The sequence below is a fragment of the Caretta caretta genome, chromosome 3 (genome assembly GCF_965140235.1).
Source record: "Caretta caretta isolate rCarCar2 chromosome 3, rCarCar1.hap1, whole genome shotgun sequence".
Taxonomy (NCBI): domain Eukaryota; kingdom Metazoa; phylum Chordata; order Testudines; family Cheloniidae; genus Caretta; species Caretta caretta.
The window spans coordinates 18,635,388-18,660,346 of NC_134208.1; the positions used below are offsets into that span (position 1 = coordinate 18,635,388).

The window sequence follows — 24,959 nt, forward strand, 5'->3', positions numbered from 1 at the left end:
TCCACCTTTCTCCTTGGGGATTAGAAAATATTTGGAATAAAATCCCCTTCCTTGATAATGATACAGACTCAATGGCTGCCTATAGAAGTAGGGAGCCTCCTTACCTTGAATAACAGTATCCTTAAAAGGGACAGGGAGGCAGGCTTTGGAGGGAGAGAGGAGAGAAACGCTATAGTGTAACCGAAGTGGATAGTAATGAGAACACATTTGTCTCTTGTTATCCTCCACCGTATGTGGGAAAATTGAGCTAGGCAGCCATCATAATGGATCTCTGAGGTGAGAGGACCTGGCATTTGAGCAGGTTCGCAGCTCTCAAAAGTCCCATCAAAAGTACTTCTTGATGGGCAGTTACAGTTGGAAAGGAACGGAAGAAGAAGTACACTTGCTCCACTGCACCCTCGGATGCTTTCGTGGCAGTTCGTATCCTCCTTACTGAAAGAAGGGCAGTGATGTTGGTCTAGGCTTATAAAGTTGCCTGGTGTATTTCCTCTTGGGCACTGGGGTGAATACCCTTGAGTCCTTTAAGGAGTGCAGTGACTCATCAGTTTTTTGACCGAACAAGTAGTCCCCCTCAAAGGGCAAACCCTCCACAGTGGACTATATTTCCCTGGGAAAACCTGAGGAATGAAGTCAGCGCTCCTTGTACAGAATGATGGCAGCTGCCATTGATCTAGATGCAACAGATACAGCTTCTATAGCGGCTTGAAGAGACTGCCTGGCTATCAGACTACCCTCTGTGCTTCTGAGGGAGTTTGACTCTAAATTCTGAAAACGTGGAGTAGTTGATGAAATCATACTTCGCAAGCAGTGCCTGATAACTGGCTATTCAGAATTGTAGGCGGGTAGATGTAAACGCTTTGCTCCCTAAGAGGTCCAAGTGCTTGGCCTCCTTATCTAAAGTAGTAAATCTTGTGTATTGTTGTCTACTCGCTATGGTAGCAGCCTGGACAACCAGGGGGTTGGGGACAGAATGTGTGAAGAGAATCTCTGCTACATTGGGAGGATCAAAATACCTCTTTTCTGCCCTCTTGGAAGTGGCTTGGGTGTGCAACATCATTGCTTGGGTGTGCCACATCACTTTGGCCAGCTCTCAGATAGCCTTGTTGACTGGAGTGCTACTCTGTATGCTCTGTACTCTGCAGGGTTTTGTGGGATGACTCTTGGTCTTCCTATACGGGAACCTGGTGGGCTTCAGCAATCCTTTTTAACAATTCCTGTTTGTGATTATCTGGTAGAGATAGAGAAGCCCAGTGGGCTAGTTTGCCTTTATTATATTCACTGCTTTGCATTATATTCTGCTTTGCATTATATTCAGCAATAATGCAAGGAACCTACAGGCTTGTATCCTGTAAGACATTAGCTTTAGCAAGTTAGCATAAAGCTTGAACAGATAAACAGCCAACGAAAACCCCAAGTATTGGGGAGCTGAAAATAGCATGTTTAAGGTGAAGTTTTAACCACAGGTAAATGATCCAATCACAAAAGTGTCATGACAGTGAGTTGACATATGTAACAGGCAAATGAGCTACCTAACCACAAGAGGGCCATGGTAATGAATTGAGGTATATGTTAATAAGTTGAGATCATTGATACACTAACCTATAGAAGAAAGACACTCCGACATTCGTAAGGTGGGGAAATACAAATAAGGAAAAGGGGAAAATCCCCTACTGAATATGCATCAAACATAGTGCATCAGCATAACGTATTATAAAAGTTGCATCCCAGCCTAGGGGCTGTAGGAGAAGGAGATGTAGTCCTTGGGAGGTGCCAGAATAATGGCCACTGGTGATGATGGGGAAGATGATGGCTAACATTTCAGGTTGTTCTACAATGGATGGTGTGAGTATATGGATGTGCAGATGTATACTCTGTAGTATTTCTCTCTACCTTACTGAGTTGGGGTTTTTAGGACTGTGCTAAATGTATTAAGAACTATTTGTAAACATAGACGAGTTCCCATAGTGTGAGTGTTGCAACTGGGCACATCAGGGTTCCCAACTATATAATAACTGAAATAATACTGGGCCTCAAAATGATAACTTGGGATTCTTAAGTAATCTAATCTCTCTCTCTATATATATATATAATACATAGATCTGGCTACAATGGTAATGCTGGGGCAACTGCCATGTCAGGAAAAGAAGACGATATGCCATACAATACCAGTGGTACCACTGGATATGGCTCTTCTTCTTTCCCCATGGGCTCCAGATGGCGTTCACGCTGGTCACTCTGAGGAGAGGGATGGGGAGAGTCTCAGTGGGTCTGTACAGATACAGGATAATGCATGCATAGGTCCCATGGTCCCCAGCAGGGCCAATGTGAAGGGTCCAGTATGGGTTCATCTGGACCCCAAGGCATAGAATACCATTAGTCCTGGGGGGTACCCCAACTTATGCAGTAATGGCAGGCCCCAGGAGATTCTGGAACCTCTATCAAGGCTGACATGTCTTGGAGGAAGTGATGACGGTCCTTCTCCCATATCAGAATTGCCTGGCGAAGAGAATATGGGCTCCATCTCCAGAAGTGGTGCTGTTGGAACTGTCAATGAGGAAATATCCTGACTAGTAAAGGGAACAGGAAATCAACTTCTTTCATAATGTTTGTGGACCGATAGTGTCGTGATCTCCCTTGTAAGAACCGGGCCTGATAAGATGGGAGATTCCAGATCTGGCAGGATGGTGATGTCCTCTGAAAGGGTATATCTGCCCCCATGAAGCGTCTTCTCCCTGTTAACCTTCAGCGTTGGCTCAGAAGTGTGCATTAGTACCAATGGCCCCTCTGCTAGTATCAGGTCAGACTGTCTAGGTTCATGCCTCTCTTGACTCAGCACCAATGGTCCTGCTGCTGCCGATGGTGCTGAAGGGGAGGCACCCTCTGTCTCTGCAGCCTGTGGGTCGGTACCATGACTTCGATGGGTTTTCAAGTTTCCTTGGCCCAGGTGTGAAGGGCTGGTTCCCCTACACACTTGTAGAAGTGGATCTAGAGGGGAATATTGCTCCAGCCTTGGAGAGGCTTTCTTGCCTTTGCAGTGAACCTGAGAGGAAGAATGCTTGGCTCTGCCTTTGCCTGTCACTGTGTCTGAAGTGCTAGTGCTGGGCAGCATGCTCCTCAACGCCTCAAAACACTGTGCAGCGCAGTCTGGCTCCATGAGGGGTTTCCTAGGCCTGAACTCCCATGTTTGTCCCGCCAGTCGATGTTATAGTTACCAGTCCAGAGTCCGGATCAATCTAGTGGCCAGCTAGGTTGATCACGAGTAGGGAGGAGCCGGGTTCCATCGGTCACGATACGGTGCTCCGGGGAAGTCTTGGCAGGACGGACCCAAAGTTTCATGGCAAGGCCCCCTGTTTATACAGTGATTTTCCTTCATTGGGACCGATGAGTTTTGCACCGTCATGCTGTAATCAATTGTTTGACAAGTGCTTGTTTTCTTAAATTGTTTTTTTTATTTTTTATTTTGTTTTTTTATTAAGTTTTTTAGGGAGTTATTCCATGCTGGTTTTGATTACTGATTACTGATATTTGTTCCCATTGATAGGTGCTTGTCTTATTTTTAGAGTCATTAATTTGCCCTCCTTTGACATTTCAATAGGGGCATGTTGCAGCCTTCTGGCACCCTTGTGTCTGTCTCCGGTTCCTCCTTAGACCATATCTGGTTCAGCGATGGCCTTCACACTTATTTCTTAACCCACGTATTCCTCATTTACACACAAAACAGAATTAATTTACGCAGAACATTTTGAACAGGAACATCAAATTGCAATGCAAAAGAAAACAATCGTGCCATTCCTTTACTTATTTTAAAATGCTAAACCTACAACAAATTGGTGACCCTCAAAGGATCTGTTACTGCCTTGAAATTAGTCCAGACACAGATTCTGGCTGATGTATCCCTACCAATGCCCATTAGGCCATTCCTTTCTGCTATTCAAAAGGGGTGGCTGACAGATATGATCAAATCATACACCAATATGTTTAATACATACTACATTATTCCTCTTTATTTTAAACTATATAAAATACAAACATAAAACTTTACTACTACACAGCGTGGGGAGGAGTGACAGATACTGCGCTTAGCAGAGATATGAGCTTCTCTGAAGCAGTAGAGGCATGTCAGATGGTCATTGCCTTGGGAAGGAACAGGGACAGGAGACACAGTTCTTGAAGGCCAGAATCCTGCCCATAACTGGAGTCCCATACTGGGAAGGGGGACATGTTCCCCGAAACCTGATTATCTAATAAACTAACAAATAATTTTTATATTCGGTATATACAGTTTATAATATTTACAGCTTTGATGAAGGAGGATCAGCCCTGTGGACACTGGAAAGTTCAGACTCAGACCATGAAACAGTAAGAAGGAACTGGAGAGGCAGTTGGTCTGCATGGCTGCTTACATCCTCAGATCAGAGCACAAGGAGGGAAGGAGTGCACATGAGGACTAATGGACACTGACAAGAATCATCCAGTCTCAGGCACATGGAGTGCATGCATAGCCCACAGTGGAATATATACAGGGACCAGCACTTGCAGAAGTGGGCCTTTGTTCCACCTCTTATTAATTTTAGTCACTGGAAAAGATCAGCCTTTGCAGTGCTTTAATGTAAGAAAGGAAGCATCAAAAAGGTTGAAGAGGAAAGGGGGGGCAAAATGGAAACAATGAAGGCTCCTCTCAGATACCCCAAACAGTCCCCCTGGCAGAAGCCAGGCCCAAAAGGAGAGCAAGCAGGAGCTTCTCTGACAAAGGTTGATATAGTATTTAAAAGGCCAGGCAAAAGAAAGGGAAAGGTCTACATGAAGCATTTTCAGCAGACACATACCCCAGCAATTACACATTAAACTTTCTGTTTGTCCTCGGAGGGCTTTAATCAGAAGCATGAGAGCTGCAGCATTTCACCAACGTACACTCAGAGGGAGGCATGCATTAATGGAGCAATTCGTAGCTTGGTTGCAAGAGGATCACCCACGTAAGTAAGTCTGGACAGAACTCCACCCAAGAGTGCGAAGGAAGAGGACTCTGTAAAGGTATCTGTAAAGCAGCACTGATGCCTTTATACAGCAATTCACTGCATCTGTGAATACTTTAAATATTTATCCCTGCAGGTTGCCTGGCACAGAGGGCTCACAGGTATGAATGCACAAGGGAAACTTGTTTAATTCTTGGCATATCAGACTGGTGAGAGGGAAACAGAAGCTAAAATTCCAGACCTCCCTTCATGCACAAGAGGCAGGAAGTGGCTTCAAGAGGCAGGAAGTGGCTCGTAGGTACATGTGAACACTAAGAAATAAATTGAATATTCCAGACCTTTCCTCTCCCTACAAGTTCCACAACGTCCGCTAGGAATGGGATGGTGATCAAACTCATTGCAACAGCCCACAGGTGCTAACAATTTGTAGTCACTTAACCTGAGGTGCTTAAATGCAAGCTGCTCCATTGAACAACCCCCCTCTGTCAAAGAAACAAAGTTCAGTCCTGCTTCTCACTCCTCCCCCCAAAAACCACTTATTTGTTTCAGTGCAACTCACCAAAATGGTCACCACTAAATACTGGAAGTGATTGTGAAGACTGGCTGCATGGGTGCAAAACAGGACAAAATTGCTCTGCTCAAGCTGTGCAATGAAGACAACATCAAAAAGAATTTCATTACATCACCTATAACAAATCAGTTATTAAATAAATCCAAGCTTTTCGGTCCTGATTCTGCTCTCACTTACATCAGTTTAAATCAGGAGTAACTCCACTGAAGACACTGGAGTAATGTCAAGGTAAAGCTGGGGTAAAGTGACAGACGGATCAGGTCCTGAACGTATCGAACTAGTAGGTTGCAATATGGAAGACTAGTTTATTGGAAGGAGAGAAGAGTCTATTTACAACCTTAGAGTTTGCCTATTGTAACTGGTTAGTTACAGACAGCAGTTTGCTGAAAAAAGTTTCATTCCCCTTCCACAGACTGCCTCTTAGACAGTAATACCATGCATCTTTTAATTAAAGCCATGGCTCCTAAGCAATTTACTCTCCCCCTCAGCTGAAATTAATCATGACAACCCTCTGAAGTGCAGTAACTGATCCAGAGTGGCTTAATCATGTTGCTTATATTTGTACATGGGCCCGAGCTCAGGATCAGAACTGCCCACAAGTTTGGGTACTGTTTGGGTTGGAGGATCCAGTTCCTGTCTATTATACAGATAGGTGAGTCACAAGAATTATCATCCAGGATTTTGAGAGTTCAGGGCGAGGCTTGGAACTGAAGTCCTGGTCCAGGCCCTTCTCTGGTTATTTTGGGAAGGTGGAAGGCCTAGAGAAGAATCTGTGTTTTGTATGGAACCTTGATGAACTGTTCCTTTGAGGGCCAAAAAATTAACAACTTTTTTAGTTTATGTACAAATTAGGCCGAGTATTCTGCTCCCTCCCATCTCCCCAATGCCTTCTCCAGCTTGTGCCATAGTCTGCTGTGGTCTCATTTCATATGGTGGAAAAACACCATATTGGGGTCAGATCCACCAGAACTATGTCTCCCTATCCCTTCACCCTCTGCCCCCACTCCAAAACGACACCCCCCCCCAAGACAAGCAGCAGCCTGTGCTGCACATACCAGCCAAGTTGGAGCAAGAGAGCTCCCAGCTGCTGCCTGCCTTCCCCCGCCTCTTTGAGACCTGAGGGTACAAGATGGGCCCAGGGTGCACCTCCTCCTCCCTGGGTGTTGTCAATAGGTGACTGTCTGCAGGCAGCTGTGTGCCATGCCAGGCCACATGCTGCCTAAGTGAATGAGTGCTGTAAGAGTCTGGATCCCAAGGAGCCTACCTGAATCTTCCCTTGCCTGTTGTTGCTCAGACGGACTACATTATTTGATGTGAGGGGAGATGCCTGTGTTACCGTCTCTCAGTCTCAGACCTGTCCCTCAAGCAAAAACTGCCAGATGCACAATCAGAAAGCCTTGCTAACTGAACCCAAATCCATGCCAACAGGAAATGTGGCTATTTCTTTGCAAACATATTTTCAGAGGTTCTTTGTGACAAGCACAAAGCCATGGAGGAGTGACAGTCCTTCCACAGGACTTATTAATTCGCCACGACAGTTGGCAAGCAAAGTATGAGTACATTATAAGCATAACTCTTGTCATAGTGTCACAGCGCCGGTTGACTGATGGTTCATGTGGCTAATGGACTAGTGCCAAAAACATGGATATTATGATCTGCTTTTAAAAAAAATAAAGATGATGATTAATCGGGCCCTACCAAATTCACGATCCATTTTGATCAATTTCACAATCATAGGATTTTAAAAATCATAAATTTCATTATTTCAGATATGTAGTTGTAGGAGTTCTGACCCAAAAGGGGACTGGAAAGGTTGCAAGGTTATTATTGGGTTGGGGGGGGGGAGGAAGGGTCCATGTTATTGCCACCCTTACTTCTGCGCTGCTGCCTTCAGAGCTGGGCCCTCGGCCAGCAGCCACCACTCTCCAGCTGCTCTGCTCTGAAGGATACAGCAGCGCAGAAGTAAGGGTGGCAATACCGTGACCCCCCTACAATAACCTTGTGACCCCCGTCTGGCGCCCTTTTGGGTCAGGACCCCCAGCTTGAGAAACGCTGGTGAAATCTGTATAGTATACTGTATAGTATAGGGTAAAAGTACACAAAAGACCAGATTTCACGGGGCAGACCAGATTTCACGGTCCATGACATGTTTTTCATGGCCGTGAATTTGATAGAGCCCTAATGATTAAGGTAATGAATCCTAAGGAAACACACTGAAACGATTAACGGAGATGAGCACAGATCTCAAAATCCTGGATCAAAATAGAACTGAACTTTGGGGAATGTGGGTTGAGAATCTATTAGTTTCAGGTTTTTATACCTCTATCGATGTGATGCTGCCTCACTGTGTTTCTTTTGGGAGGTTCAAAATATAGCGGCCGATCCAGATCTGAATTTTGTGGCTCTAGTTATAACTAGAAGTAGTACTGTATGCCTGCGTGATGGAATATCATCTTACACTTACATAGTGCCTTCCTTCTCAAAAAACTATAGGAGCCACTTCAGATACTATTAAAACACAGTCACAGTCACACAGGGCAATGGTTTAATGCAGCGCGCACTGCAGAACAGCTTTGGGAGAAGTGAAAAAGTATTCCCTAGCTGATTGAACCTAGGAGATTTTAGGTAGGTAGAATATAATGAGCCAAACTGGGCCTTTAATGAAAAAAAAAAGCTATAGAGTATTTAATAAGTGGTCAGGGCTTTAGGTTTTATTTCTTGTTTGAAAGATATTACTTCCAGCAGCACAATGCCCCTTAGCACGACAGCAGGGCATTAGTTCCATATTGACTCAGAGGGGAAAAACACAATCTACCGAATCACCAGCTCTACTTGCAAGTCTAGGGCTATTTACATTCCAGCTGCTGCTTCTGACTCTTTCATGCTGTGGGTAGAACAAGTCCGATGCATGGACTTGCAAAGACTGGAGTTACCTGAATGGCTGTTGAGATGAGAAGAAACGAAGCTGTAAGCTTCAAGTACGGACCATGCTTCATTGTGAGTCTCAGTCCCTTAAAGAAAGGAATTGCTTTGTCTGAATTTAAGGCGTAAGGATCTACAAGGGGTGGAATACATAAAATAATGTCATATTTTCCAAACCTAAGTGGGAAAGAATCACTTTGAAACCCAGACGTATTTGAATTTAACTTACCGTCTCTCTCTTTTACTCCAATGAAAAGGATGAGAATGCCGAATAGATACACCCCTCCTATTACTCCCGCTGCAATCATGTAGAGTTCTCTCTTTAAAAGGAAAGAGACTTATTACAGATAAGGACAGTAAAAGCCTGATTGCACTGCTCTGGCTCAACAAAAGTAAATGGACCACTACATTGAGAAAAGACAAATTATAGATCCTAGATAGAAATAATTTTAATACCAGCCTGGGCAAGATTTACATACAAAACAATGGGGATTGTGCCATGTTAGGATATAAGCGTGCTATTCATTTGACCAGAGCAGGCTACCGTTTTACAAAGTGATATTTTCCAGGGGTCAGCACAAGATACGACCATTATGGGGAACCCTGGCTCCCTCAAATTTTTCAGATTAAGGTAAGGTGAGACCCAGGTGTGAGCTGACCTTGACAATATTTTTGGGAAAACAAAACCAGCCCTGCTTTTGACATCTCATAGTAAAAATAGCAGGCCCCAATCCCCAGTGCTGCTGAGCATCCACGTCTTCCAATTAAGTCAGCTATGGTCAGTGCTTAATTTGTAATGAAAGAGGTGCCGGGGCTCAAGCAAGTTTTCTACATTCATAACTGATGCAGCCACCCTGGAGGTGCTGGGGCTATGAACTGCCAAGCCTAGAGGTGCCGGGGCTCAGCCCGGGCAAGGCTTGGCACAAATTAAGCACTGGCTATGGTAGGCTAACTATTGCCTTGGCTTTTATACCTTGAAACCACATTTCTAACAGCACTGCTTATGGGCCAGGGCTAAGATTGTCAAAAGTGACTGATTATTTTGGATACCTCAGTGTCAGGGTGCCCAATGGAGAGAAAGGACAGTGCCGTGGTTAAGATGCTAGCCTAGGACTGGAGCAACCTGGCTTCAACTTCCTGCTCCACTACAGAGTTTCTGTGTGATCTGAGGCAAGTCACTTAGTCTCTCTTTGCCACAGTTCCACCTTACAGTAGGTTTGTCTAGGCTTTATTTCCCTAGTTTGTTTATGAGAAAGTCATGTGAGACAGTAACAAAAGCCTTCCTAACACTGCTTGAGAAATTTAGTAAAGTTTGATATAAGCATATTTACTTTGTATTTTCTGACATTATATAATGTTGACAATTTGTGTTTTAACCCTTACAGAGCTTCAACTTTTTGAATCTCATTGTCTACAGTCATTAAATAATTACTGTCTAACCCCTCCCAGCTGTCCCTCCCCCAATAATTTCTCGCAACCACAAACATTTAAATAGATTAAAATATAAAAAATGCCGAAAACCCATAAACTGTGCAACTGTGAAAATTTAAATTGATAAAAGTAGAAAAAAATGCTTAAAAAGTAAACATTGATATTAGCCATTGAAATTATCAAAAAATAAGAATAAAGTTCTGACAAGCCTATGAATATACTACAAATGGTAGGTTGCAAATCTAGGAACCATTTGGTCAAAAAAAACCTTTAACCAACAATGGCATCTTCTCAAAGAACAGGCCACCTCCTCCATGTCCAAGATAAAAGTTTGGTACAGACATGATCTTTACCTCAAAAAAACCAAACTTTGTTAGATATTTATGTTTTAGAAAGAGCCATGGTTGTACACATGAATGTAAGGCTATTCTTTATTCAGGATAAGTAGTTATGCTTAGGATGTGTTTTCAGAGCTGTAAACTAAGTCATAAAAGTGGGCTTCTTTCCCCCTCATCTTTACAGAGAGAAAATCTTTAGTTTTAAACCCCACACAAAGAATTCTAGAAATATCCTAATCAAAACTGATTTCTTTTACAAAACTTTAACGTCTTCATTCTTTAAACTTCAAGGAGAACATTTATGGCTGGGAAATGTTTTACAGGAGATATTGGTTAATTCTGACTCATCTTTCCTCTTGATGGGGAAAACCCTTGTTGTCCTTCAACTGTTTAAGATGTTATATGCTTCCTTTGAGATGCGTATTCACAAATGTTTTGTATCTAAAACTAGCTCTTCAAATAGCAACTTCCTGAGACTACTATTATGTGACTTGTAAGATGTTTTATGTACAAATACAGCAAGGTCATTTGAATGCTGTAACAGGTTAATATAAGAAACCATCTGAGTATAAAATATTGATATTCACTGGGGAATTAATCAGTTACCTGGCAAAGCTTAAACATCTTGCCAAACTCAAAAAAGACAAGAAAAACTTCTGCAAAGACTGTTAAGAAGAAAAGACTATACTTTATTTGATGATCATTTAAGTTTAAAGACTCTTTTGAATAATAATTTAAATTAAAAAAAGACTTTGAACAGCTGAAATAATTTTTGGACTGTGTTTTGACTTCTATGAAACAATTTCAAAACCTTGTTGGAACTAAAGAAATCGCTCAGAAAATGAACTGAATAAAAGAGAGTTAAAACTCTAAAGATGTTCTGAGAATTTCCTGCCACAAAGCCAAAAGTCAATACAACTATAAAGCTGAAGAATTACAGCTCTACTGCATGTGCATTAACAGACTGCATATTCATGAGATGAAGATGCTACCAAGGCAATCCCATGAAGGTGCTAACCCAATGAAAGCCAACAGCATCTGATATCTGAATCCAGCCAAGCCCTGAAAAGTGTGCTTCTTCCACCTTCACTGAGACTATGCAAAGAGAAAAGTATAAATTCCTCGGAAGTGGGACATGCACTGTTCTCATGCTTGTTCTTACAAACTCTTGTGTGCTATTATGCTCTTACATGGTTCTGCTTTCTTATGCACTCAGTTCAACCTGGCCACCTCATCTCTACAAGCAAGCACACAGCAGCAACCAGACAGCTAAGAAGAACAAAGAAGCAACAATACAGCAACCTTCCAGCTCAGCACTGTTTCTGCAGCACGATGACATCATTGAGACTTCAGCATTGTTGGTGAGATAAGAGCATTGCCAAGGGATTAGAGTTGTTTCTTGTAATAATTTTAATGGACTTGAAATACTATTGTAATTTAAGGCATTAACAACTTCTATTAAAAACTAGATTGCTTTGACTGTGAACTCCAAAAGGAGACATGAGCTAATCTTGGTAAAAAGAGAAAAAATAGCAGGATTTCCAGTAGAATCTCAGAGTTACGAACAGCTCAGAAATGGAGATTGTTCGTAACTCTCAAAAGTTTGTAACGCTGAACAAAATGTTATGGTTATTCTTTCAAAAGTTTACAACTGAACATTGACTTAATACGGCTTTGACACTCTACTATCCAGAAGAAATATGCTGTTTTTAACCATCTTAATTTAAATGAAACAAGCACAGAAACAGTTTCCCTATCTTGTCAAATCTTTTTTTAGAATTTTCCTTTTTTTTTTTAGTAGTTTACATTTAACACAGTACTGTACCGAATTTGCTTTTTTTTTGGTCTCTGCTGCTGCCTGACTGTGTACTTCTAGTTCCAAATGAGGTGTGTGGTTGACCGGTCAGTTTGTAACTCTGGTGTTTGTATCTCTGAGGTTCTATTGTACTTTGAATTTAAGATTCTTGAACATTTATTAATGTTCCTGTCTCAAAACTGCTCCTTAAATGGCTTCCTTTTAAGTAACTAGGTTAAATGCTTTCTTCGCCTTTGCCCATGTTTAAATTGGTTAGGTTATCCATGACAAACCAAACAGGATTCACTGTTCCTTAAATGAAGTTCCTTAGCCCATCTATAAATTGTTTTAGTTATTTATGATACACTGAGACAGGCCTCCCTACTGATTTTGGGAAAATGTACTTCGGTCTTAATTCTCCTGGAGAAGTGCGTTCCCACTGGGGGGAACTAAACAATCCAATGATACTCAGTCTGAAGTTCGCGAGTCGCAAGTGGCTCCTTAATGTGTCTCCTGCGACTCTTTGCAGCACGTGATACTAAAACATTGTGTGATTTAATTATGAACCAATCTAAGTTATTAACCAATGAGGATGCTTTTACCATGTTATTAACCAATTGTAATTGATAAAATAATAATACTGAGCCAGCCATTTTGCTGTGAGAATGAAACAATGAATTCATACTACCGTGGCTCTTTGGAGCAATATTGATCACTAATTTGGCTCCCGAAGCTCTGAGGTCTGAGTAAAAAGAAAAGGAGTACTTGTGTATCACTGGTCTAATCTCTGTTGAGAGCTCTTCACAGAAACACAGACAGAAGAGATTGTATCTGTAGTAGCAATTGCTTACTGCTTGTGTTCTGTTTTGGTTTTTGTTATTATATTATTAAAGCAAGGGGGGAAAGTCATAGCTAATTACTGTGGTTATTTTGTTTGTCTGTCATCATGCTGTCCCCTACGGCACAATCAGAAGAAGCTCATGTGACTAAAACAGTGGGGTCACATCCCTGAAATGGAGACAATTAAGATTTGGCCCCAACTACTTCTTGTCCTCCACATTATCATTTTTTTGTAATTTTGAAGATAAAATCACTTGGAGCTCAACACTTTGCAAAACAGTCCTTTCTACCCACAATATCCCCTAGCCCCAACAATGCTAGGATTTTCACACACAAACATTCCCACATGACCTCATGTCTGGTTCTTTTCTTTAATGCTGTTTAGGGGATTTGGAAGACAGGGGTTACTCAACAGCACTAATGAAAGCAGGCACCGCAAGGCAAAAGGCTGCCACTGCACTTTAATCCTGCCCTGCCACGCCTCCAGCCAGTCCTCTCTTGAAAACCTCTTGTGCAGAGACTTGTCAATTTGTATGGCAATTTTGTGATGTGAGCAAATTCATCTGTTCATAGATTCCAAGGCCAGAAGGGACCATTGTGGTCATCTAGTCTGATCTCCTGTATTGCACAGGCCATAGAACTTCCCCAAAATAATTCCTACAGTGTATCTTTTAGAAAAAAATCCAATCTCGATTTAATAATTGTCAGTGATGGTGAATCACTGCACCTCTTGGGAAGTTGTTCCAATGGTTAAGTACCCTCACAGTCAAAAATTTACACCTTATATCCAGTCTGAATTTGTCTAGCTATTTGATAGTGTTAAACCTTTCTCTGGCAGACTGAAGAGCACATTATTAAATATTTGTTCTGCATGTGGATACTTATAGACTGTAATCAAGTCACTCAACCTTCTCTTTGTTAAGCTAAGTAGATTGAGCTCCTTGATTTTATCACTATAAGGCAGGTTTTCTAATCCTTTAATGGTTCTCGTGGCTCTTCTCTGAACCCTCTTCAATTTATCAACATCCTTCTTTAATTGTGGGAATCAGAACTGGGCACAATATTCCAGCATTCATTGCACCAATACCAAATATGTAGGTAAAATAACCTCTCTACTCCTACTTGAGATTCCCCTGTTTATCCAACCCAGGATCGCACTAGCTCTTTTGGCCACAGCATCACACATGTTCAGCTGATTGATCCACCATGACCCCCAAATCTTTTTCAGAATCACTTTTTCAGAGTCATTAAGGGGCTAGGATGAAATGCCCACTAGGGGTTACAATGAAAGCTGGGACAATGTTTTGTGTCTTGTTAAAGCCCACACCGGAAAAGACACTTAGTTTGCTATTAGAACTGCCCTACTCCAACTGCTTAGCAGCAATGAAAAAAGATACACAGGTAGCCTAATTCTCCTCTCACTTGCACGATCTTATGCCAGTGTAATGCCATTGACTTCACTGAAGCAACTTCTGATTTACACAGGTGCAACTGAGATCAAAATCAGGTCAAGGATGTCTCCCTTGGAGGGAGCCAGTCCCAGCTGACAGATAAATGGACAGATCAGATCAATGTAAATAGTAACAGTCATAGAGCAGGTACAGCAAGTAGCAGTAGTAACTGTGTCACAACCTTACAAGCTAGCTGTTTCACTAATAACTCAAGACGTGACAAAAACCCAGTGCTCAAGACTAATGGTCCAATCCAAAACCTATCAAACATAATGGGAGACTTTCAGCTGACTTCAGTGGGCTTTAGATCAGGCCTTAGGCATTGTCATAAATATAAAGGGAAGGGTAAACCCCTTTGAAATCCCTCCTGGCCAGGGGAAAGCTCCTCTCACCTGTAAAGGGTTAAGAAGCTAAAGGTAACCTCGCTGGCACCTGACCAAAATGACCAATGAGGAGACAAGATACTTTCAAAAGCTGGGAGGAGGGAGAGAAACAAAGGGTCTGTGTGTCTGTCTATATTCTGTCTTGGCCGGGGATAGACCAGGAATGGAGTCTTAGAACTTTTAGTAAGTAATCTAGCTAGGTACGTGTTAGATTATGATTTCTTTAAATGACTGAGAAAAGAATTGTGCTGAATAGAATAACTATTTCTGTCTGTGTATCTTTTTTGTAACTTAAGGTTTTGCCTAGAGGGGTTCTCTATGTTTTGAATCTAATTACCCTGTAAGGTATCTACCATCCTGATTTTACAGGGGGCATTTCTTTATTTCTATTTACTTCTATTTTTATTAAAAGTCTTCTTGTAAGAAAACTGAATGCTTTTTCATTGTTCTCAGATCCAAGGGTTTGGGTCTGTGGTCACCTATGCAAATTGGTGAGGCTTTTTATCCAACATTTCCCAGGAAAGGGGGGGTGCAAGTGTTGGGAGGATTGTTCATTGTTCTTAAGATCCAAGGGTCTGGGTCTGTAGTCACCTAGGCAAATTGGTGAGGCTTTTTACCAAACCTTGTCCAGGAAGTGGGGTGCAAGGTTTTGGGAAGTATTTTGGGGGGAAAGACGCGTCCAAACAGCTCTTCCCCAGTAACCAGTATGAGTTTGGTGGTGGTAGCGGCCAATCCAAGGACAAAGGGTGGAATATTTTGTACCTTGGAGAAGTTTTGACCTAAGCTGGTAAAGATAAGCTTAGGAGGTTTTTCATGCAGGTCCCCACATCTGTACCCTAGAGTTCAGAGTGGGGGAGGAACCTTGACAGGCATTAACTGCCTCTTCTTCCCCCTCAGTTACAAATGGCCTCCATTTCTCCACAAATGGGGAACTGAAACAGAGAATGATTAAGTGACTTGTCCAAGGTTACAGAGAAACTCTACAGCCTAGCTCCACTGGGTCCCACTCCGTGCCTTAGCCACAAAGCCCCCCTTCCACTGGATTCATGCTAAAACCCCCTCCATATTCATAGCTCTTGTACACTGGCAAGGATAAACATTCAAAGCAGCACACAGGATTCTAGACATATGCCTCTCATTAACTTTCTGGATGGGCTCCATGAAATTAATCCCCAGTTGCTGCTTTGCAAAATGTATCCTGTCCAGCTGGGCTAAAAGCTGCAACTGCTAGAATAATTATTTTTTGCTAATTAGTAGGGCTGTCAAGTGATTAAAAAAATGTATCGCGATTAATCGCACTGTTAAACAATAACAGAATACCACTTATTTAAATATTTTTTGATGTTTTCTACATTTTCAAAAATATTGATTTCAGTTACAACACAGAATACGAAGTGTACAGTGCTCACTTTATATTTATTTTTATTACAAACATTTGCACTGTAAAAAAAGAAACTTCAATTCACCTCATTGAAGTACTGTAGTGCAATCTTTATCATGAACGTTGAACTCACAAATGTAGAATTTGTAAAAAAGAGTAACTGCATGTAACCATAAAACAATGTAAAACTTTAGAGCCTGCAAGTCCACTCAGTCCTACTTCTTGTTCAGCCAATCGCTCAGACAAACAAGCATTCAGTGTTGGGGGAGGACAGGGGAGGGGGGAAGTAAGCAATGATTTGTGCCGGAGGAGGGTCAGGGAGGTGTCTTGTTGCTGCTTCTGGAAGGGTGGTTTCTGGTACTGGGCTCACCTCCATTTACTGAGCTAGGTGGGCTCCCTTCAGCTGAGTGAGTCCTTGTTTGCAAGGGAGGGTGGATTTTACCTCAGGGACTCATCGTACTGCAGGGGAGGAAAGGCTGGTGCAGGGAGGCTTAGCTCGCCAGGCCCACATTCTCTATGGCAGTGTTTCCCAAACTTGGGACGCCACTGGTTCAGGGAAAGCCCCGGGCAGGACCAGCTGGTTTGTTTACCTGCCGCGTCCAGAGGTTCGGCCGATCGCGGCTCCCACTGGCCGTGGTTCGTTGTGCCTGGCCGCTGGGGGCTACGGGAAGCGGCGGCTGGTATGTCCCTTGGCCCGCGCCACTTCCCACAGCCCCCATTGGCCGGGCACAGCGAACCACGGCCAATGGGTGCCGCGATTGGCCGAACCTGCGGATGTGGCAGGTAAGCAAACCGGCCTGGCCCGCCAGGGGCTTTCCCTGCATAAGCAGTGTCTGTTAGGATATAGATATTCAGGCCTGTCTGTAAAGGCCTATACTCTAAGAATTTAGGTGTATTCTTATCACTTGGCTAGTGATAGAGGTATAAAAGAAAGAATCAAAATCACTGTCTGCTGGTGTAAGGGCCTTCTCTTACTGTGACAGTCTGAGGCCCTGTTCTTAGGCTAAGGCCTTAAGCTAAGCAGCAGAGGCAGCCATAAGTTGGGAAGCAAACAGTCACATCCTCACATTCCAAACTAGTCACACTGAAATAAGGTGCTATTCGGCTGTTAGGAATACAATCCTGTCCTGATAGTTCCTATCACCTCCAGAGAAAGGGAAGTGCCTAGAAAATGTAAAAGGAAACTTAGTTTGATAGCATCCTGTCTGGCAAGAACTCACTTATCAATAGCTGGGATGTGAAATCCTCGCTTCTGTGTTGTCTTGTCATTGTAGTTCCCACTTTGCTGTTGTTTGTCTGTATAATCTCTGTCTGGTTCTGTGATTGTTCCTGTCTGCTGTATAATTAATTTTGCTGGGTGTAAACTAATTAAGGTGGTGGGATATAATTGGTTACATAATCATGTTACAATATGTTAGGATTGGTTAGTTAAATTTCAGGAAAATGATTGGTTAAGGTATAGCTAAGCAAAACTCAAGTTTTACTATATAATCTGTAGTCAATGAGGAAGTGACTGGGTGTGGGTGGGGGTGGGCATGTGGGTTAGGGAGATGGGAACAGGGAATGGGGGTAAGAAAATTGGAATCATTTTTTGCTAAAGGGGGAAATGGGAACAGGGAATGGGAGTAAGGAAGTTGGAATCATGTTTGGCTAAGGGTAGGAATGGGAACAGGGACACAGGTGTAAGGCTCTGTGGTGTCAGAGCTGGGAAGGAGGATACTAAGGAAGGAAACTGGAATCATGCTTGCTGGAAGTTCACCCCAATAAACATCGAATTGTTTGCACCTTTGGACTTCGGGTATTGTTGCTCTCTGTTCATGCGAGAAGGACCAGGGAAGTAAGTGGGTGAAGGAATAAGCCCCCTAACAGTGTCCCAAGTGTGGGAAACACTGCTCTATGGGGTACCCCCAGACTGAGTGGCGAGCTAGGGGCAATGGGGCATGACCCGGGGGGTTGGTCCCGGGAATGGGGGGCCGGCCAGGAACAATAGGGCCTGGCCTGGCTAGGGTGATGATACATCCCGTTTTGGCCAGGACAGGCCCCTTTTTCAGCTCTGCCCGGGCCGTTCCCACTTCTTCGCCAAAACTGGGCATTTGTCCCAGCTGCAAGGCAGAGCAGAGAGAGGCAGCTGCTGCCTGGGGTAAGCTGAAGGCAGCCCTGCCCGCCCGCCGGAAATGGAGAAATTTGCCGCTGGCAGGCAGTGCTGGCTTCAGAGCTGACTCCTGGGTGGTGCAGAGCCCGGGGGGGAAATCAGCCTCAGCTGGGGGAGGCGCAGCGCTTGGGGGAGGGATCAGCCCCCAGCTGCAGGTGGCACAGGACTCAGGGGGGATTGAGCCCCAGCCATGGGCACTGCGGAGCTATGGGGGCGGATTCAGCCCCAGAGGCGGGTGGCACGGGGCTCGGAGCTGGGGGGGTCAGCATCAGCCCCAGGTGGTCCGGGGCTTGGGGTCAGCCCCATGGGGCTCAGGAGTGGGGGTCAGCCCTAGTCCCAGCTGTGGGTGGCATACAGGTGGGGCAGGGGGAGACCCCACTGTGGGCAATGGGGAGCTTGGGGGAGTGAGCCTCAGATGCAGGAGCACGGGGTGGGGGGAGTTAGTCCCAGCCCCGGGAGGTATGGAGAGGGTGGCTCAGGTGAGCTCTGCCAGGTCGGGGGAGGGGGCGCAGGCAGCTCGGGTGAGCACCTGTTTGTCCTGTTTTTAGTTTAAGAAATATAGTCACCCTGGGGCGGGGGGTGTGTGTGTCAAGATCTCTACTTCTCCGCGGCCGGGATGAGAACCACGTCTTTCTGTAGCTTCTTCTCTTCCCGCCCTCCGAATGCAGCTTGCATTACTGCTCCTGACCGGACATAGGTTCTCTACAACAGCTGATGCAGCCCTCTTACCCAGAGGGTCTGCGATTAACGCATGTTAAAAAAATTAATGCGTTAAGTGTGCTGTGCATTAATCGCATGCGTTAATGGCAGCTAATTGACAGCCCTACTAATTAGGCTTCTATTTTAAACAGCAAGCCAGTCTTTAGGGGAGAGAAAAGGTGGCCATAGACCTCCTCAGCAGCCATATGTCTCAGCATCTTCAGCAAAGCTCCTCGGCATAATTTGGTTGTCCTACCAAGAAGCAATTAAAAAGAGAACAGACAGGAGGGCTTGTTCAAAATGAGGTGTCTATCTTGGTTCTGATGTCACCAACCTTAAGCATGTCAGCCTCGTGTATATCCCCGCAGGATGATGTGCTGTAACACCATTGAAACCTCCCCTAGGGTTTAGTTTCCCCGTACCGCATGCACTTACTCCATGAGACTGGAGGCCCAAAGACCCAGCAAGGTTGGAAGCGTTGCTTAGAGAGCTGGAAGAGTCAGCAGCGTGTATGGTGAGATTCACGGTGCAGTGATCAGAGGCATGGGCGCTTGCCACAATCTGTCCGTGGAGCGCAGCTCCCATCAAGGTTCCAAGCACTTCCACGGTCATTCCTATAACGGGAAGCAGGAACATGTGTTAGGAAGTGAGCTTGTTTCACCCGCTGTTACTGAGCCTTGCTGTTTCTCTCACTAAAGAGCAAACTGACTGAGGCAAGTGATGTTCCTTTTACATAGGGAACATTCACAAATGGCAACAACAAAACCAGCAGAACTTGAACTTCAGTTACAACTGGTCAGCATCCCTTGATGGAGTTGAAATTCCACCTCTGACCACCTCTATATTACTATAGAACATATGTAAGATCTATATGGCTGGGGCTAAAGTATGTAGGGGACCACAGTTAAAATATAGCTTAAATGCTGAGAGGCATTTTCTGAGCACAGGACTGGGAGCCAGAACACCTGTGTTCTAATCCTGGGTCTGATAGTGACTTTAGCAAGTCACCTACCCTCTCTGTACCCAGTTTTTCTAACTGTAAATGGGATGGATACTTACCTACCTCACAGTCACCCTATCAATCTCAGTTGATGTTTGTGAAGAACATGAAGCCCGTATGCTCTAAGTTTTAATATCTAAAGTGACTGAGGGCCAGACTTTTAGAACTGCGTGCATGTGACTGTGTTAACTGCACATGTGTGTTGGGCCTCTTTGTGTTTTGTTTTGTGGTTTTTAATCGGAGCAACTTCTACTGGTGACGACAGCAGCTGATGCCATCACAAAATTGAATACCACCCCCTCTATCAGCCCAAAAGCTCCAGGGTATCTAAATACTCTCCTTCTGTCTGCATAGGAAATGACCTATGTGAATTAACTGACTTGTTCTCCTGTCTTGGGACAGGAGTTACTTCCGCCACTGAGACAAGTATCTTAAGAGCAGCATCATTTTAAGGATCTAGAGAATGATAGGTCCATTACATCTCAGCATTATAGCATTAAGTGAAAAGCCTCCAGAGAGATGAAGCCAATCAGTTCTGTTATTTTATAATGCCATGTTTGCCTAGTTCATCGTTTCTCAAACTGTGATCCATGGACCATCACTGACTCTAAGTGATGCATAATCAATATAGCTATAGCATCCTCTTTCCCCCTAAACTGGGTTGCTTAGCCATTACTGACTTAAAGTCTGCTATGCTGAGCACAAATCCGAAATTCAGGTTTCTTTTTATTGCATCTCATCAAACTGGATTCAGTTTCCAAACATGCATGACTTAAAGAGATAGTTTCTGATTTGTGTAAAGAGCATTTTTGTTTCAAATGTGTGTTATAAGTACTCTTGTTTGGGCTTAGATGAAAGATGGTGCAGAGCCATTACTTAAGAGAGACAGAGAGGCTTCCTGTTTTGAGCTTTCATTCTTCTCAGTGTGGGACTTTCCAACAACTGCTGCTATCTTCTCAAAGAGAGAGGACCATGGAATGGAGGATGTGATCTTATGGGACACCTGACGTGTTTGCTTGGTTCAGGTTAAGTCACCAACCCCAAATTTCACTCCCAACTCGACTGGCTGCCCAAAAATGCTGGCTAGCCCAGATCCAAACATGAGTCTGACCTAAAATATTTGGCTGTAACCCAATCTAAGATTTCAATTGGATATGCCATGGACAGCTTCAAAAATCACTGAGCATCTGGTGCAATGGGTAACTACAGATGAGTCACCGCATTGTATCATAATGCCACCTCTTCATTTGTAACCTCTAAAGTGAAGGAGTGCTGTACCTAATGCTTGCATACGATAAGAAGAAAGCCATCATAAGATGCCATAGAAATTCCCCTGCAAACGCATTTTCTTTTCTAAGACATGTCAGGCTGAAAATGTGGCATATTTCAAAGTTGTAGGTTTCAGAGTAGCAGCCATGTTAGTCTGTATTCACAAAAAGAAAAGGAGGACTTGTGGCACCTTAGAGACTAACCAATTTATTTCAGCTTAAGCTTTCGTGAGCTACAGCTCACTTCATCGGATGCATTCAGTGGAAAATACAGTGAGGAGATTTATATACACACAGAACATGAAAAAATGGGTGTTATCATACACACTGTAAGGAGAGTGATCACTTAAGATGAGCTATTACCAGCAGGGGGGGGAGGGGAGAAAACCTTTTGTAGTGATAATCAAGGTGGGCCATTTCCAGCAGTTAACAAGAAATTGGTTAGCCTCTAAGGTGCCACAAGTACTCCTTTTCTTTTTTCGAAGTTGTATATTCTCTTAAATTTTAATGGTTAATTTCTAGCTTAGCCAAGAAAATAGCACTTTCAAAGCTGTTTTAAGGTGGGTTCTACTTCTTAAATTTAAGCAGAACTTGCCTTAAAATAACTTTGAAAGTATCTACCTTTGTCATGCATTTGAATAGTGGGCAGCAGTATAGAACTGACATGGTTACGGAGTTCTACTTCTCCCAGTAGAGGGCAGTGATACCTCTGTTTCTCAGGTTATGGCTACAATAGAGAGCTCTCCTGCCTGCTTAATTACTCCAGCCCCCACGAATGAGCAGCAGTAGCTATGGCAGCAGGAGAAGCTCTCCCACCAACATATCACTACCCACACCAGCGCTTAAGTCGGCATAAATTATTTTGCTCAGAAGGGTGGCTAATTCACACGCCTGAGTGACATAATTTATGTCAACTTAAGCTGTAGTGTAGCCATAGCCTCAATGTTATTAAAAAAACACACTAGCATATATTACATTGCATTTTTTTCTTTAACAGATTCCTTTAGCTGATGGTCTAGAAGCTACAAACAAAAACAGTGATCTTTGAATTGTGCAGAGGAGCAAGAGGAGAATGTTTCTGAGAAGACCTTGTAAAAAGAGACCATTTCCCTTGTCAACGACAGCACTGCAAGAAATCTCAGCGCCAAAGAAATATTAAAAAAAAAAACCACACACAAGTCAGGAAATTCAAAGTTATTATTCATGCCACCGCCATAACTTGGCTGCACTGCATAACTGGACATATAAGACTCAATCATAAACAATAAGATAACTATGTCTGTACATGCTGCCCTTCAGGAGTTCAAAGATATTCATGTACAGTACCTGCGAGGTAAGTATTATGCTAAATTTGCAGATGGGAATTGAGGCATACTGTTTAAGTGACTTTCCCAAAGTTTATTCCCTTTTCTCCCACAGTCTGTCTGTATGAACAGAACTCTGATCTCCCAATTCCCAATCCTGCCGTTTAATTACTAGACCATGCTTCCTGTTGAAATACTAGATAACATGAAATATCACATATGTACCACACTTCAGGGAAGAGTTATGGATTCTGTGGGTACCACAATTCTGAAATTTCAGATTTGTGTCTGTTCAAAATCTTGGCCATACCATTCTGCATACACAGTTTTGTTTTACACTTAGCCTAGCCAGTATGTTGAGGATTAGATTGACAAATGGAGGAAGAAAGCCTCTTGCGAGCAAGAAAACAAGCACAACCAGGGGAAAATTAAAATAAAATAAAAAAAACCAAAAGCAATCCCCCCCCCAAAATCTGCTAAGTAATTCCTTGCACACTAAGGGAATATTGAAGGGCAAGTCAAGACGTAGTTTTTCATGTAGTGCTTGAGTAATTTGGCCCAAGGAAAATAGCAGGCCTTTCTCTTCACTTTCACTGCCCTTGGCCGGGATATCTAGGAATGGACTGTTTTACTCACGTATAAGGGGGAGAGACCCGGGGGGTGGGGGGAGGAATGACAACTTTCAAGTTGATGTGAAGAGGAGGAAGAATTAACTGTGCCCTTATTTGTTCTTTATGAGCTTGAAAGGGGGGGGTTAAGGCTTTTTTTCCCTTTAGTTTCAAAACAAAAGGAACAGCGAGTCTTGTATGGTTTTCCTGGAGAACTCTTTGGAAGACAAGAGGTCTATACTTGGTCCTGCCTCAGCAAGGGGCTGGACTAGATGACATCTCAAGTTCCCTTCCAGCCCTACATTTATATGATTCTATGATCAACTGACTGTTTTAACAGAGGTCTTTCTTTCAAAATATTTGATAGGTGTTACAGTTGAACGAGTGTAACCAAAACAAGATAGATAATTTTTAGACAGTCACTTTCATTCTTGGTCACATTTAATTTTCTTGGTTCTATGATGTCAAGTCTACCAGCCGTCCTGTCACCCAGAAAGTCTTCTATGAAAAACGGATTAGACAAGACCTGAATTTCTACTATAAAATATCCAAAGGCAAAAAGAAAAAAAGAGAGACTTTCAGGCCTTATTTAAGTGTCATTATAAAAATAATCAACACCCATTTTTCCCCTCTGCAGATCACCTATAATTAGCAACCATTACTCATACAGTAACAACTGGCTTTAGAAATCCAGAAAACACTATAGATAAGAGTAGTTTCTTGTGGCTAACTTATGTCTTGAGAAGAAAGTCTGTGGCTAATCCGATAGGCTAATAGTTTTAAAACATGCAGGAAGATGGAAATATTTACAAGGCACATTAAAAAAAATCCTATGATGCCCCATTTTTCCATCAGAGCCTAATAGTTCTTAGTCTAGAAACCCAATATTAGGCCACACAAATGTCAGGAGACTTCTTCTAATAAAAGGGATTTTAACCAAACTAAGACATTCAATTTAAAACAGGAAGCCCATGTCAAACTCACGGTATGCTGTTGCTGAATCTCTCTCCTTCTGGTCTGGGCTGAGAAACATGGTGAGAGCAGAATACGGTACTTGGAATAACTACACAAAGAAAGAATACCACATAGGAAAGCATTACAGGGTAGTGTACTCAGTTCCTCTGATTGCCTGGAACAATGTGTAATTGGGCACAGGAATTTGCTCCCTTACCCAGACTATAAGAGCTCAGGAGCAGGAACTGTCTTTTTTTTTTTCTCTGTGTTTATCCAGCATCTAGCACAATCGGGTCCTGGTCCATGACTGGGGCTCCTAGGTGCTATGGTCACATAAATAATAAATAACTTACCCAGTACACCATGCCTCCGCTTTGTGCCCCTTTAACGTCCTCCTTAAAAACCACTCTGCTTTCAGGATGCCAAAAACCCTTAGGGATTGTCTTCAGTAGGAAAAAAGCTGTGTTCTTAACTTAATTAACATGACGTAAAATCCTAGTGATCACAAAGAACGCACCTTTTTTCCTGGTGAAGACACTGCCTAAGGCTATGTCTTCATGGCCAAGAAAGTCTTTTTGTTTGTTTTACAGCAAGATAAATACTGCGTGTTAGTTATCCCAAGAAAAATCCTACTGGCCAAAAGGCTCAGTAGTTTTTTCTGTGATGTAGCTAGGTTAGGTCAGCACTATAACCACACCACTCATGGCTGGCCTCACGCAGCTACACTGTGGTAAATGCTACAGAGTTTTGTTACCACTAGCATTTCCTAGTAGGAGAGTATTAGTTATCTTGCTGTAAAACACAGACCTTTTTGGCAGTAAAGATATAGGGTAAATTCTCACCTCGAAGTTTTAAACTAAAACAAAAATCACTTCCAAAATTTTGAAAC

At 43.1% G+C, this 24,959-nt stretch overlaps 1 protein-coding gene across 8 annotated transcripts in view; it reads right to left on the reverse strand.

Moving 5' to 3' along the window:
- MFSD2B (MFSD2 lysolipid transporter B, sphingolipid) overlaps positions 1–24,959 on the reverse strand; it is an 80,777-nt gene that overhangs the window by 38,234 nt on the left and 17,584 nt on the right. For 7 of the 8 annotated variants that reach the window (XM_075126383.1, XM_048845643.2, XM_048845645.2 and 4 more), the window contains 5 exons: positions 24,101–24,179; positions 19,372–19,550; positions 8,696–8,786; positions 8,478–8,599; positions 5,533–5,616 (listed from right to left, as the gene is read on the reverse strand). In XM_075126383.1, the coding sequence (XP_074982484.1) occupies positions 5,533–5,616; positions 8,478–8,599; positions 8,696–8,786; positions 19,372–19,550; positions 24,101–24,179 (555 nt within the window). The remainder of the gene's footprint in view (positions 1–5,532; positions 5,617–8,477; positions 8,600–8,695; positions 8,787–19,371; positions 19,551–24,100; positions 24,180–24,959) is intronic. The other variant, XM_048845642.2, reaches the window with a different exon arrangement.